Source organism: Tasmannia lanceolata, unplaced genomic scaffold (genome assembly GCF_043159265.1).
Source record: "Tasmannia lanceolata isolate RefF3 unplaced genomic scaffold, GAP_Taslan_0.1 ptg000037l, whole genome shotgun sequence".
NCBI lineage: Eukaryota > Viridiplantae > Streptophyta > Magnoliopsida > Canellales > Winteraceae > Tasmannia > Tasmannia lanceolata.
Window position 1 is genome coordinate 21,355,911 of NW_027518714.1, and position 14,862 is coordinate 21,370,772.

At 39.5% G+C, this 14,862-nt stretch overlaps 1 protein-coding gene across 3 annotated transcripts; it reads right to left on the bottom strand.

Moving 5' to 3' along the window:
• Positions 1-2,233: 2,233 nt before the first annotated feature.
• LOC143862078 (uncharacterized) lies at positions 2,234-13,417 on the bottom strand. Of its 3 annotated transcripts, XM_077373071.1 has the most exons (8): positions 13,286-13,417; positions 13,018-13,166; positions 5,309-5,347; positions 5,134-5,226; positions 4,915-5,013; positions 4,156-4,257; positions 2,642-2,725; positions 2,234-2,357 (listed from the first exon to the last, which is right to left on the bottom strand). In XM_077373071.1, the coding sequence occupies exons 2-8, from the start codon at positions 13,129-13,131 to the stop codon at positions 2,259-2,261; spliced, it is 630 nt and encodes a 209-aa protein (XP_077229186.1). In that variant the 5' UTR covers positions 13,132-13,166; positions 13,286-13,417; the 3' UTR covers positions 2,234-2,258. The 3 variants fall into 3 exon arrangements, with proteins under 3 accessions (XP_077229186.1, XP_077229187.1, XP_077229188.1); XM_077373072.1 differs by lacking the exons at positions 2,234-2,357; positions 2,642-2,725 and adding an exon at positions 2,755-2,889; XM_077373073.1 differs by lacking the exons at positions 2,234-2,357; positions 2,642-2,725 and adding an exon at positions 4,004-4,064.
• Between the last annotated feature and the right edge of the window lie 1,445 nt (positions 13,418-14,862).

Genomic DNA, 14,862 nt, shown 5'->3' on the forward strand with positions numbered 1-14,862 from the left:
AGCCGTACAGCATGGTTGGCCTCACAGCTGTCTTATAAAACTTTCCCTTCAACTTGGTAGGGATTTTACGGTCGCACAGAACTCCTGAGGCAAGCTTCCACTTCAACCAACCTACTCTTATTCTATGGTTAACATCCTCTTCAATCTCTCCTTCCTTCTGTAGAATTGAACCAAGATATCGAAATATATCCCTCTTAGATACCTCCTGTCCACTCATATTTACTACGTCCTCGTCCCGCCTCCTTACATTACTAAAGTTGCATTCCATATATTCTGTCTTAGTCCTACTCAGTCTAAAACCTTTAGATTCCAAAGTAGTTCTCCATAACTCTAATTTAGCATTTACTCCTTGCTTGAAAATTTTTTAAAAAAAACAAGAAGTCTATAACTATTGATTTCGAATTTTAAAGTTCTCGTGGATGCTAGGGTTTTACCATTATCATTAACAAAAGCAATCTAGATAGTTCTGATCTTAAATCTAACGGATGGATTGAGTTAATGTTGACCATCAGATTTATAGATTGAGTTGATCTCGAGATCCAACGGTTGAATTTGATTGCTTGACCTTGGATTGTTAAGATTAATCTAGATCTAAGATTTCAACGCATATTGAATAATAGATTTGAAGCTATATTTAGGAAGTTCATACATACCCTAGATCAAATAGATTTTGATGGATTTTTGCATAGTTGAATGTTGAATTGCTTTCTCTATTAGTTCTGCATCAGACCCACTGCCTCAAAGTTATCGCTTCCTCTTCCATAGAGCTTCTTTCTCCTACTTGGGCAACAAAGGCAAGTCTGGCTCTATGATTTAGCCGACACTTTGAATTTATTGCTGACACACGTGTCGTGTCGTGTCCGACACGACACCCGTGTCGACACTCCTTCTAGTACTCGATATCCGCGATCTTCCTTGGCTTCCCATCCTTTCCCTTCAATGCCTTAACCAGACCACGTTGAACAAGGATGTCCTTCACCCTCATCTGTCATAGGGTGAAACTAACCTTTCCCTTAAACCTCCCGATGTTAAATTAGGTAAAGGCCGGTTTTACCGTCATCTCATATCACCCTCATTGTGAAGATCCACCTCGAACAAGAATTTTTCAGACAATCTTTCTGCCACCAATTATCGGTCTGACTGCGATCCAACCACAATAGCCCCGATCGCTCCAATTGCGGCCCAACGACTACCACTCCAACCTAGCTCTGATACCACTTGTTCAGAAAATCCTTAGGGCAAATCCAATCCGATCGTGCACAAATAATAGAAAAGTAAAAAATAAAAGCCGAGATGAATACTGAGGTTTTACGTGGTTTAGCCAGAATGTGTGCATCCAAGAGTAAGAACACGATCTTCCACTGTGAGAAAACAAAGTACAAGGATTACAATGGGATTAACCTGCAAACCCGCAAACCAGAACCCTTTGCTTGCCCTCTCAACCAATACTGTACAGAAGAGAAACCCGAGCAAAAACCCAAGAGATAAACTCGAGGAAAAAAACTCCCTCCCTCTCTCTTTCTCTCTCTCTCTCTCCTCCCTTGTCTCCTCTTTGCAGTCGCCACACAAAGAGCCTCCAGCCGAAGAGAAACATATTTTCTCTCCCTTTAATAGGTTTTTAGAAAACCTAGAAAAACTTTCCTCTTTTGTTTCCCACTACAGCTAGGTTACCTGGTAAATTAAGGGAACAAGGCAACTTTCCCATCAAACAATGCTATCCGTGGAGCCTTGTGAATGTATTTGAAGAAGTGTTAGACTGCCCAGCAGGCCATCAGGTGATTTCACTCGTGCAAAGCGCGGTCAATGTGGAAGCTGACCATTTATGCAAAGAGGGAGGGGCGACGCGATTCCATCTCTTGTCATAAAAGACCATATGTCTCCATAGACCTCCCTATTTTGTTTTGCTGCTTTCTTTTGCTTCCCGGTAATGCCCACTGGTTTCTGTTTTCCTCTTATCAGTTATAAAAATTGTGCTATCTTTCAAAATAAATAAATTCACACAATATTTATCTACTTTTCATGCCGTTTTGTTTTTCTAAATATGTTTCTTACATCTCATGCTTTTATTTACTCATTCCTACAGAAAATTTATTTTCAATATTTTCATGTAAACATTTAAAATGTTAATCTTGGATTTGTAAGGCTAGAGTGCCTATCAAATGTCATCCTTGCCTATCAAAAATTTTAAGAAAAAAAAAAGAAAACAAAACAAAAGCATCTAGTATTGACATGTGTCCGCATCTAGTATTGACACATGTCTATGCGTCAGTTACCCAGGTAAATGAGATTACCTTGTCCATGAGCCAATAGCCAATGGTTGGCATGTACTGCACAAGGTACATCACAGCAAGTACAGGCTGCAAGAGAAACACAAGCATAAGGCATCTTCTGAGACTAAATCTATAAATTAAGAAGTACAAAAAATTCTAGAATTGTACTATAAATTTCAACATCATAAAACTAAAAAGGAAAGAACAGTAACTATTTTTGCTTGTTCTTCCATTCTCATCACTTGCTCTTACTTCTAGAAAATGATATCACAGGTGTAAAATAGAAAACGTATTGATATAGTTTAGCACCTAGAATTGATATGTTTTCTATATAGTGGTTATAAGGAAAGCACACAAAGCATGAGAACAACCTGATTTGATATCCAAACTTCCTTTAATCCGTGGGTGGCTGCAATGATCGTTAGGTCTGCGCACTTTTCTGATGTCACACGTTTCTGTTAAAAATAAAGATGGGCTCTTAGATGCAAAAGTGTCAAGGAGCCATAAGCAATATACTATTTTTTCTTCATATGCCCTTAATGATTCAAGTGGCTTGAGATAACTTCCCATATCAGTCTTCAAGTAAGTTCAAACGCAATAAATCACTTCGAATACAAACCTATAGGAGAGAAAATGCAGTATAGCATATGTATTATAACCATTCAAAAAAAAAAACCATATGTATTATATGTTGCTAAATTTTTTTTTTTTTAATGCCATATGTTGCTAAACTTTGCTTGTAACTTTTAATCATTTCAAGACAACTCAGCATACATTTGTTATTAGACACACTTAAGCATGTGCCAATCAAAAGAGCGGTAAGTCCCGACATTGCGATCCCAGCATTTGCCTCTAATCTGATTGAATTCAACATGCTAAACAGATTTTTGACCTTATTGTGCATCCAAAAGAGGATTTATATGATGGTTACAAAATCATTAAAGGTCCTCAAATTAAATAAACAACATATATACATATATGTAATTATGCTTTGACAGTTGTGCTTGATATAAGAATCCGAGAAAAGGCATCCAGACAAGGTTTTGCATAAAGTATCACTCTCTAGGGGTCTTGTGGCATGAAGAAACCTAGTTCTTGGAGTTCTATGTGGTGGCATTCAGCAAAGAGCAAAGACTCGGTTTGAAAGTGATTTTGCTATCAATATCCCATATTTCCTTTTTGACAACAGCAAAGGTTAGATCATTGCTGCCTTGTGGACGCATCACAAATTGCGGTGATTTGTGTAAATCTTGTGCACTACTGTGGTTCAGATTTTCTTTTCTCCTAGTTATTTTGACTGATTAATTGTTGGTGGGCTAACCAAATCTAAGCACAAAAGCTCCAAAGTTAATTCCATACTCAACAGAGACTTCTATCTTATGCCCTGATATGGCAAGATGAGCATGCTGGTGTTGACCATGGTTCCAATACTCATAATTTTGTAATAATATGAATTGAATTTTGAATCATTAAGGATTTGCACCAGCGTCCAATAATTTGAATCCCTTTTCAGTTTGGCTTTCAGATACAATGGTGAAGTTGCTTTAAATGCTTCACAACCACACCACCTCTTTAGCCAAGGTCATCTTAGTTTGTCTCTTGCAGCCAGCCAGAATACTGATTAGCCACACCATTTAAAATAAAAAACTGCTACCTATCAGTAATAAGACCATTCAACTTTTATGTTTGAACTATCAACAGAAAAAAAAAATGGGGTACATTTGAAATTTGAAGATTCGTGCAGGTATGAAGTAGTCTATTTCTTCAAATATGTCCAAAATCTTCACCAATATGCTGCAATAGGCAGGATGTCAATTATTCCTTCCACTCAAACTGCATCAAATATGAATGCATATCAACAGTGGATAAAAAACTAAAATCTTACCCCGGAAGAAGCACTTTGTTCTGATGAGCTAGCTCCAGTACCATTTGATGTCTCTATAGGCCCAGGACAAACAACTGTCACCTTAATCCCTTTCTTACACAGCTGTAATTACAAAAGGATATATCAGGCACAGGTCAAAATGTCACGTAAACTAAGTTGCAATATACAATAAAGTGGGTCCATCCAAGAGAGTGTTTAATTATACAGAATTGTACGTAACCAAAAAAAAGGTTTGGAAGATGGAGGAATTATAAGTTGAATCACAGATTAAAATCAAATAACACTATCTTAGTTTCTTGTAACTATTTCTTTTGATTTTTCTCAGTTCAATAATAAGAACATAGCTAAGCTACATTAAAAGGCACAATACACCTAACAAAAAAGAAAGTGAAACATTTATGGACAGTAATCACACGAAAAGGATTGTGCAGAAGGAAGAATTATTATTATTTTTTAAAATTGTGTCACTGTGACACTACATTTTGCAATTAAAAGCATTGACACATAAAATGACAACTGACAAGCAATAGTTCTATATAATTATTTGTACTGAAAGAAATGTTACCTATATACTCAACTCAACTAAGCTTTTGTCCCAAACTAGTTGGGGTTGACTAAATGTTACCTATATAGTATATATCGTATAAAACATTAGCAAATGGTAGGCACCGCTAATTTCCTAAAACTCACTCAAAAATTGCAGGCCGGATACACTGATTGCAAAATTCGAGCAATCACAGACCTAATTAATAAATATACCTCAGAACGCAAGGAATGAAAGTATCCATTTACAGCATACTTAGAAGCGGAGTACACGGCCTGACCTGGGGCAGGTGTCTTCCCTGCAGCACTGCTCATCTGCAGAGAGGATACACTTAAATAAATAAAAAATAAGAAAACCACAATGAACAGGAGCCAATTCAAGAACAAAATTATCTAATGTGATGGAATAAAAACTGAATTTATGTTCCAACGTACCACAATAAAATGCCCCGCCCTCCTCCTCAACATGAAAGGTGCAAGGAGCCGAGTGAGAGATATTGTCCCGAGGACATTTATATCAAATGTGGCCTAGTCACAAAGTAAAATACCTATGAAGATTATTTTCCTAGAAAAGCTCAGAAAAAAATGAACACAAAGTGATATCTAATACCTTAAGAGCTTCCTCAGTTACATCCAGAGCTGTTGTTTTCTGCAAGCAAATATAGTTGGAAGCTGATTGTCATCATCTTCAGAAAAAAAATGCTACTAAGATCTGTTTCAAAAAAAAAAAAATGCTATTAAGATGATAGCTTCACAACCTATTTACGTTGTCAATGGAGAGAGTGGAAGATACTGGTGGTCGATGGTTCCGTACCCTCTCGAAGAAGGATTGTAGAATCGAGCGGGTGAGCCAAAAAAGAAGTAGAGAGGGTTTGGGAGATTGGAAGTGTACCATTGTAAATTTAGGAACTTCAGGAGATGATCTGAATGTCGTCAGTGCGGCAAAATCTGGTCTGGCTTGGATTTTAACTACCCTGGGATGAGCAGGAGTGCTATTGTTGATGTGGGCGGCGGTTTCCGGCCGGAGGAGGAGGTATCTGAAGGTCTTGCTGAAGACTTCTTTCTGAAGACTTCTGATGGGATCTTGTCTAATATCGAATCTATTCCCCTTAAATCAATTGGAAATGCTGATTTCTACTTGTGGGGGAGAATCAGACAGACAGGGCTGGAGTGGTGATTTAAAGGCGCTTGAAGGTTGGCTTTGTCGAAAAGCCGGGCTGAGATCATCGACTGTATTTAAGATTGATCCTCTTGAGGTGATGATATTCCCACCTTTCGGATTAATAAGCTTCAAGTGAAAGCTAAGTGGATGGCTGCGACTAACTCCCCTTTTCTCACGCTTCTTCCATGGGATGAAAAGTTTCCGAAGGAAGGTTCAATGTGCTGGTGGAGAATCTTTGGGGTTCCTCCCGAAGCATGGTATGAAGATAACTTCAGAAGAATTGGTGAGCGAGTAGGGAAAGTTTTGGATCTTGATGCCTCGTGTTCGGCTGGAGCTGGATATGTGTCGGCTTTGGTGCTGATTTCAACGGCGGGAGATATTGGTAGAGAAATCTCTCTGCAGTTGAACCTGGATGGATCTATCAGATGGATTAAACTTGAGAAGTCTAATTCTGGAGGGTTTAGATCTAGGGAATCGTGTCCCTCTTCTTATTCGTCGGGCGACTCTTATATGGGTGATGATGTCGAAGGGGATTTAAGAGTTTTGCCAGGAGATAAGGATGTGAGCTCGGGAGAAGAAGATGATGGGGCAGCAGAGTTTGGTGCAATTGGGAAAGATGATATGGTGCAGGATAGCAGAAGATGCTATCGTACTCCTCCTGCAGCGCATGGAAGGCTAAATTGCACCGGCGGGCTTTTCAATTTTCAATCGAGTGGGTCGCCAGCTGGCTACAGGTGGACCGTGGAGGAGTGTTTGTGGTATTGATTATTGTTCCTCTAATAGGGTGGGCCCTCTAACGATTATCGACTCTTTTGAGAGTATTTTAATAGCGACTTCTCCGAGGCGGGCTAAAAGGATCTCTTCGAGTGGACCAAAGGCCAGGGACTTTGCTCATGGGCCTGGGTCTTTCTACTTGAGCCCATATCGTAATATGAATTTGGGTAAATCTAATGGGGGGATGGGAAATAGCCCAGACCAGGTATTTAGTAACAGGTGGGACCGATGGCATCTCGAAGAGACGTTAGTTGCATCTCGCGGCGAGGAGGTCTGGAGAGATGGCCATTTCGGCTCTACGGAATTCCTAGATAATCTGGAGGTGGATGGTACATCCCCATCCCTGGGTGAAGATGGGTTTGGTAGTTTTGGATCTATCAGTCCTGGTTGGAGAAATATTGTTATCAATCTAGACTTTGAATCGATTGAAGTTGAAGCAAATCCTGTGATTGAGCCTCTGAATCTGCAGAGAGATATTGGGCTGAAAGTGTCTCTTTTTAATACGGATTCGATGGTGGTGGGCTCCGTCTATTATCTGATCCTGCCTGTGTATAGAGATAGCTTGAATACGCCTTGGCTTCCCGATAAGCAAGTATCTTTGCAGTATGGGGTTGGGTGTCCTTCAGTGGAAGATTGGCAAATCCAGGATATAATACCTTGTATGGGGGTGTGCTCTGTTGATGGGAAGGATCCGATAGATCCCTTTTGTGATCCTACTTTTCCTTGCTCCCAAGCTCCTCCTGTGAATATAAATGATATCTGATCTGAGCATGATGTGACTGATGGTTTATCATCAGTAGGTACGTTCCCTGATATATCTTTAGTTGGTCATGTTTTTCCTTCCACCTTTGGTTGATGTGCAGGGTACTCAGCTGAGCACTTCTTCTTCACCTTTAATTGATTATCTGGGTTCTAAGAATTCCTGTCCATACTCTCTAATGTTGAATAAGTGTTATCCTCTAATAAGGCGTGGGAATGTTCTAGAGAAGAGGCTGTTGAGTTTTTTGTGAATCATTCTGTTGCAGTTGGCAAGAGTCTGGGGCCGGGATATGCAGGGATAGGTGAAGTGTTAAGATCAGCGCTAGAAGCTGCAGAATTGAGAGACTATGATAGCCAATCTAATATTCAGATTCGATCTGAGGAAAAGGGAGAAAGAAATGTCGGGAACTAGAAAGATTAAAATCTGACATTTTGCATGATGGGCGTGAGGTGGATGAGACTGTTGCTATTTCAAAGCCTAGTGGGCGGCAATCCAGTGTAAGGAAGGGAGGAAGGACTCTAGAAAGGTTATCCCACGAAGATTGTGTCTTGGAATGTTAATGGCTTGGGTTCTCAGGAAAAGAGAATTGAAGTTAAAAAGTTAGTGAAGGAAATAAAGCCCTACCTGTTTTGCATCCAAGAGACTAAGTTGGAAGAAATTAATTGAAGTCTTATTAGAAGCCTGTGGGCTCGCTCAGAGTGGAATTTTTCATTTTTGAAATCATCGGATGCTTCTGGGGGTATTTTGGTCGCATGGGATGAAAATTTTTGGCTTAAACAAGAGGAATGGAAAGGTAGATTCTCCATTTCTGTGTCTCTTCGAAGGGTGGATGATGATTCGATGTGTTTGTTTTCTGGAGTGTATGGTCCTATCCTTAGGACAGAGAAGGGGTTTTTGTGGGAGGAATTGAGTGCTGTCAAGGATCTACGTGCATATCCTTGGTGTCTTGGGGGAGACTTTAACGAAATCAGAACTGTGGGTGACAGATTGGGATGCATCAGATCGACCCATAATATGAGGTCCTTTGCTGACTTCATTGCAAAGTATGAGCTAGTGGATCTTCCTCTTTCGGGGGCTTCCTTCACATGGTCTCGTGGTCAGACTAGAAGTCGTATTGATCGCTTCCTTATTTGTCATGGATGGCTTGATTTAACTCCTGAGGTTTTTCAGAAAGCCTTGCCCCATTCTGTCTCTGATCATAGCCCACTTATCCTTGATCCTAGATTGGAGTCGTGGGGGCCTCCTCTTTTTAGATTTGAGTTATAGTAGCTTTGCATTCCTAATATGGTGGAAAAAATGGGTGACCGGTGATTATCTGTTTCTGTAGAAGGTCCTGTTGATGTTTTGATTGGCTTCAAATTGAGGTTTGTGAAGAAAAAATTGAAAGAGTGGGTTGGAGAGCGGAATCGGCAATATGGTGCTAGGAAACTTTGGATTGAGAATCGCATGATGGAGTTATCTGCCTTAGAGGAAATTGGCCTTGGTGATGAAGTGGAGTGAGAAGAATTGGGAAGATTAAAGGAAGAGCATAAAACGTGATTCTTCAAGAGGAGATATCATGGCATCAAAAATCTAGAGTGAAGTTGTTGTTGGAAGGAGATAAAAGTACAGCATATTTTCACGCTATGGCTAATGCTAGAAGGAGGAGAAACATAATAGAGGCGCTAAATGTGAATGGAAATATGGTGAATAGCAAAGAGGAGATTTCTAAAGCTATCTTGGATTTCTATTCTTCTCTATACTCATCAGAGAACATGGTTTGTTCCATCCCTGAGAGAGTTGAGTTTAGTAACCTATCATTAGAAGAGTGCTTGAGCCTGGAAAAACCTTTTGGGGAAGAAGAGATAGAAAGAGCTTTATTTTCTACGGGTAAGGATAGGGCTCCTGGACCAGATGGGTTTTGTTTAGCGTTCTTCCAATCGTGTTGGTTGTATGTGAAGTTCGACATTCTACAGTTTTTTAATGAATTCTATGATGGATTGTCTCTGGATAGGGGAACAGATGCTACATTTATTACCCTTATCCCTAAGGGGGAGGGAGGCTCAAAGGTGTCGGAATACCGCCCCATTAGCTTGGTGAGATGCTTGTATAAATTGTTGGCAAAAGTTTTGGCAAAGACTGAAAAGTGTCCTTCCATCAATTATTTCGGATAGTCAAAGCGCCTTTGTTAGCAAGAGGCAAATATTGGATTGTTCTCTCATAGCGAATGAAGCAATTGACTACTATCAGAAGTCTGGGAAAGGTGGTGTCTTATGCAAATTGGATATGGAGAAAGCTTATGATAGAGTTGAGTGGGATTGGTTGGACTACCTGGTTAGGAGGATGGGTTTTGGTAGCCGGTGGCGAGGATGGATCAGAGAGTGTGTTTCCTCTGCTTGGTTCTCTATTCTTATTAATGGATCCCCTAGAGGCTTTTTTAAATCATCTAGAGGTCTAAGGCAGAGGTATCCCCTTTCTCCCATTTTGTTTGTTATAATTGTCGAGTCTCTAAGAAGGTTAATAAAAAAGGGCAATATTTTGGGGCTCTTCGAAGGTTTCAAGATCGGTTGTGACTCTGTAGAAGTGTCATTACTTCAATTTGTTGATGATACCCTTCTCTTTTGTGCTCTTGAGGAAAATCAGATTTTGAACTTAAAAGCCACTCTCAGATGTTATGAAATGATTTCTGGTCAGAGAACCAACTTCCAGAAATCGAGGTTGTACGCTTTGAATTCTTGACAGAATAATCTATGTGGTTTTGCTCAAATCTTGGGTTGTAAGGTGGAGGCCCTATCGTCTTCTTATCTTGGCCTCCCCCTTGGAGTTGGGAGACCCAATAAAGCATTATGGGAGCCTATTGTTGACAGAATTGAGAGAAGATTAGAAACCTGGAAAAAGAATTTAGTATCTAAAGGATGTCGGCTAACTCTTGTTAAAGCGGTGTTAGGAAACATCCCTATCTACTTCCTATCTCTTTTCAAGTGTCCTGAGAGTATGGTGTTGAGGATTGAGCAAATTCAGAGAAGATTTCTATGGGGGGATCTAAGGATAAGAAAGGAATTCCATTGATTAAATGTGAATCTGTTTGCCTTCCTTTCGATAAGGGGGGTCTGGGCATTAGAAGAGTTAGAGACTTCATCATGCTCTTTTGGGAAAATGGTCATGGAGGTTTGGGGTGGAGGAGTCTTCATTATGGGTGAAAGTTATAGTGAGTAAATACGGTTTCTCGGGTGGTAAATGGGGCTCAGAGGATTTATATTATAAAAAGTCATTAACTGTGTGGCGAAATATTTTCAAGCTGAGGCACCTTTTTTATGGTGGTATTAGATATAAAGTCTACTCTGGTGACCATATTAGATTCTGGGTTGATGCGTGGTGCTCGAGTGAACCTCTTATGGTTTTGTTCCCTGACTTATATGTGATCGCTTCCCAGAAAGAGGCATTAGTTTGTGAATGCTTTGTTCGGGAGGGTAGTAGTGTGAATTGGATGCCGAGTTTTAGAAGGAATTTTTTCGATTGGGAACTGGATTCAGTTTCCCAGCTATTAAAGTTGATTGGGGGATGCTACATCAAAATATTCGGATTTGATAAGAGAGTATGTATTTGGAATTCGTCGGGCTTTTTCTCTGTTAAATCCTTCTATCATCATCTTATGCCCTGCGGTGTACCCTCTATCTCAGCCAAGGTATGGAAATTTCATTGTCCTCCTAGAGTTAGTTTCTTTGGGTGGGCGGTGATTCATGGCCGGATTCAAACGATTGATTTTCTTTGGAAACGAGGCATGTCTCTCGTGGATCATTGCCCCTTATGTTTGGAAGATGGTGAATCTATTAACCATCTATTTATCCATTGTAAGGTCACTAGGGAGGTGTGGAGCCGCATTCTAGGACAGTTTGGCATTTGTTGGATTTTTCCTCGGTCGATCCCTGAATTGATGGCATATTGGGAGTTTGTCCCTTGGAAGAAAAAAGGGAAGGTGTTATGGAATATTTGTCTTCTTGCCTCGTGGTAGGTTATTTGGAATGAGATAAATTCTAGAGTCTTTAATGGGGTGACCAAATCTCCATATTGGCTATATATCAAAGTAATTGCTCTTTCTATTGCTTGGGCGAAGAGCCTTTCATTGTTTCAATTTGTCTCGGCCTTTGATTTATGGGAGGGGTGGCAAATAGTGTGTAATGAAAGTGAAGCTAGATCTCGAATCATTGAACATTGGGAGCCTCCTTCGGTGGATTGTCTCAAGTTCAATTTTGACGGGTCGAGTTTGGGCAACCCGGGGCCGGTAGGTATTGGACGTCTATGTAGAGACTCTTTTGGGTCGGCTTTATGGTCCTTTTCTGGCCCCATTGGAGTTGGGGATGCAACTGAGGCGAAGATTAAAGCGGTGTATCAAGGAATTATTAAAATTGACAAGGCTCTCTATAACAAAACAATTGTAGAGGATGATTCTAAAAATGTGGTGTGGTGGCTCTCGGGTTCTGCGGCTCCCCTTGGAGATTTTCCTCTTTCTTTGAGGAAATTGTTGACTTAACTACTGGATCCTCTATTGTATTTAAGCATGTAAGGAGATTTGCTAATTCTGAGGCAGACTCTCTAGCTAGGGATGGTGTGTTTAGGGTGGGGTTGGAATGGTTTGATTTCCTTCCCCCTGAATTCTCAGTCTGTCTTGTATTTCTTTCTTTATGCTTGTATCCTTGAGGACCTTCTCGGTTCTCCTTATTAATTCATTCTTTTACCATTTAAATGATCACTTTAGAGCTCATGTGTGCCACAAGGACATGATCATGTATGTTGACCCTACCAACAAAACAAGTATGGCCCATTGAGGTTGGACCCACCTTGATCTTATGATCCTAGCCCCTTGATCTATTAGGCCTCGTTATAGTTCCGTCAAGAGAAGTTAAAGGTTGATGTTTGTAGGTCTTAATCCCAAGAATGGGATGTCTTTTTGGCATGTGACCAGGATCAGTGGGCCGCCTTAGGACGGTCCACACCAGATCAACGGTCCTGATAAGACACACATGTCCCCTTGTGGGACCCGATGTTGATCGTTAGAATTGATCCTAAGCCTAAGGTGACTGTCTGCATAGTTGGACTCTATCTTCAGCATTAACATTACTTGAATGCTCTTTATGATTTCAAGATACAACTTTAATCAGACAAAAGAATCACCAAAAGCACTGAGAAGAAAAATCGTAATACCAAAAAATGAGAAATGACATATGCTTCCCTTGTTTTTGTAATGGTGCTCTTCTCTTCAATTGACAAATTTTCTAGATAATTGTTAAAACCCGACATCATTACCCAAAATCTATCAACATCTAATCAAAAAAGTGTTTAATAAAACAAGGAGTGCCATTATCAAAACAAGGGATTGCAGGTATCATTTTCCAAAGAAGTTAGAACAAGATAAATTAAGTTTTTCCCCTCTTCTAGCTGTGTTAATAATTTTCTAAATGTGAGTCTGACGTATGTACGACATGACAACTGTTTAAAAAAAGGAGGGAGACATATAGTATACTGTGTATATGTCAACGTAGAGCACATTAAAGTTAAAATGATCCAACAATACTAGTGTGAAAATATATGAAATAACCTTCCATGAGCTAATTTGAAAAAGTTGAAACGAAAAATGATCACTTACAGGGCGTTCATAGGCTGCATTGTGGACCATATAATCAATTCCTGCACCAGGAAAAGAAGACACTGCTTGCTGCACAACTTTGCTTAGACAATCTTCACCAGAAGCCAAATCCATAGGCAAAACTTTTACTTCCCCGGGTGCATGCTTACCTGTGATCAAACAGCAAAATATCAGAGAAAAAATTAGAAAAAAAATTACTTTCGTGTAAACATTAGCTCAAGGTTTCTTAAGTTTCAGCGAATAAAAATTTCTCACAGTAGTTGTATACCAACAAGTTCTTTCTTGACTCGCTCCAATTCAGCTTCATTACGAGCAGAAATGATCAGCTTTGCTCCTAAATTCGCAAATTGTTTTGCAAGAACCTCACCTGGGTATAAAAAGAAATATCACATTGGAAATCTATGTCAGGTTAACAGGTAGATGGGATTGCAACAACGTCTATAATAAATTGAAACTCTGCCTATAATCACACCTCATATGCAGGCAAAAGTATGTTTCAAACCATTTTCCAGCACTATCACAGTTAGAATTAGTCGATCCAACATTAAGGATACGGTTAAAATTAGTCGATCCAGCATTAAGGATGCAACCCATAAAAAAAAACATTAAGAATACTCTTACAGTCAACCAAAGATAAACATACGGAATTTTACTGCTATCAAATCCTCAAATGACAAGGCCCCGTTACCAACCAATCAGAAGTTGGAGAGCACTTCATTGAGACCAAAATCCAATCCAACATGTCAATCAAAATAGACGCATGCATACATATATGAGTGTTATGTAAATATGTATATGTGGGAGTGTGTTCATGAAGAGACGCTGCCATAATTGAGAACAAAAAGAAATACAAGAAGCAGGATAATAATGCAGAGTCCTCCACCAAATAAGTCTACTTTCTACTGATTTTTAACTTCTAAATTTAATAGATCGAAGCTCACGGATCCTGTCACAGATGATAAAACATGTGAACACAGAAAATCAAAGTAGATAACACTACGAAAATTTTAAATAACGAGAAGCCATACTTTGACTTCGAACAAAATCCAGCCTAACCCAATGCATGTACATGTACTTTTCTTTTCAAGGTTTACTGCGTCCCCCCCCCCCCTCCCCCTCTGTCTCTCTCTACCCTCCTAATTTGCCAAACATTTGCCGTTGAATCCCACTTTTCTAAGCACATTTCTGATTTTAAAGACCTTATGTTCGATCAAGCAATCTATCAAAATAGAATAAAATACTTAACTTGCAATTCGATGCATTTGTGGGGATGGTTTCAAATTTCGGTTTTGGAATGCGTTTCGGTCCGAAACCAAAACCGAAACCGAAATTTCGGCCAAAATCCAACAAAACAATTTAAAATAATATTTTATTTAATACACAATTTTTGGGTATGTGTAATTTCGATTTCGGTTTTGACTGAAATCGACCCGAAATTTCGGATTTAGGTCGAAATTTAAAACCATGTTTGTGGGTGGCTAAAAATTGAATAGATTTTATTTTAAAGTCATTTGCATAACATTAAAATTAAATTATAATAAACTAAACAGTCGGGAAATTCACACATTCAATGACCATTGTAAGCATAATTTTTAGTCTAACAGCAATAATTTCATTAATTTATAGTAAAAATTTCAATGTGCCTATTTTACCCCTGATAAGGGGTTTTTGCAAAAGAAGATTCCCACCTCGCCTTATTTGCAAAAGCAGTTTTCTAATTTGACAATTGAAAATAGGGAATTGCTAGGGTCCATCGCAAATGGCATTTCGTGGCTGGTCTATTGCATGTCAGACCGGCCAACTCGTGAATGGAGACAGGTTGGCTGGTCTGACATGCGATAGACC

What these genes read in the sequence shown, in the direction of transcription:
- LOC143862078 (XM_077373071.1), bottom strand. Translation starts at nt 13,131, where the DNA reads ATGGATTTGGCTTCTGGTGAAGATTGTCTAAGCAAAGTTGTGCAGCAA. An exon ending in ATGCAGCCTATGAACGCCCT is followed by an intron (nt 5,348 to 13,017) that starts GTAAGTGATCAT and finishes ATTTGCTTGCAG; the next exon opens with AAAACAACAGCTCTGGATGT. An exon ending in AAGTTTGGATATCAAATCAG is followed by an intron (nt 2,358 to 2,641) that starts GTTGTTCTCATG and finishes TTTCTCTTGCAG; the next exon opens with CCTGTACTTGCTGTGATGTA.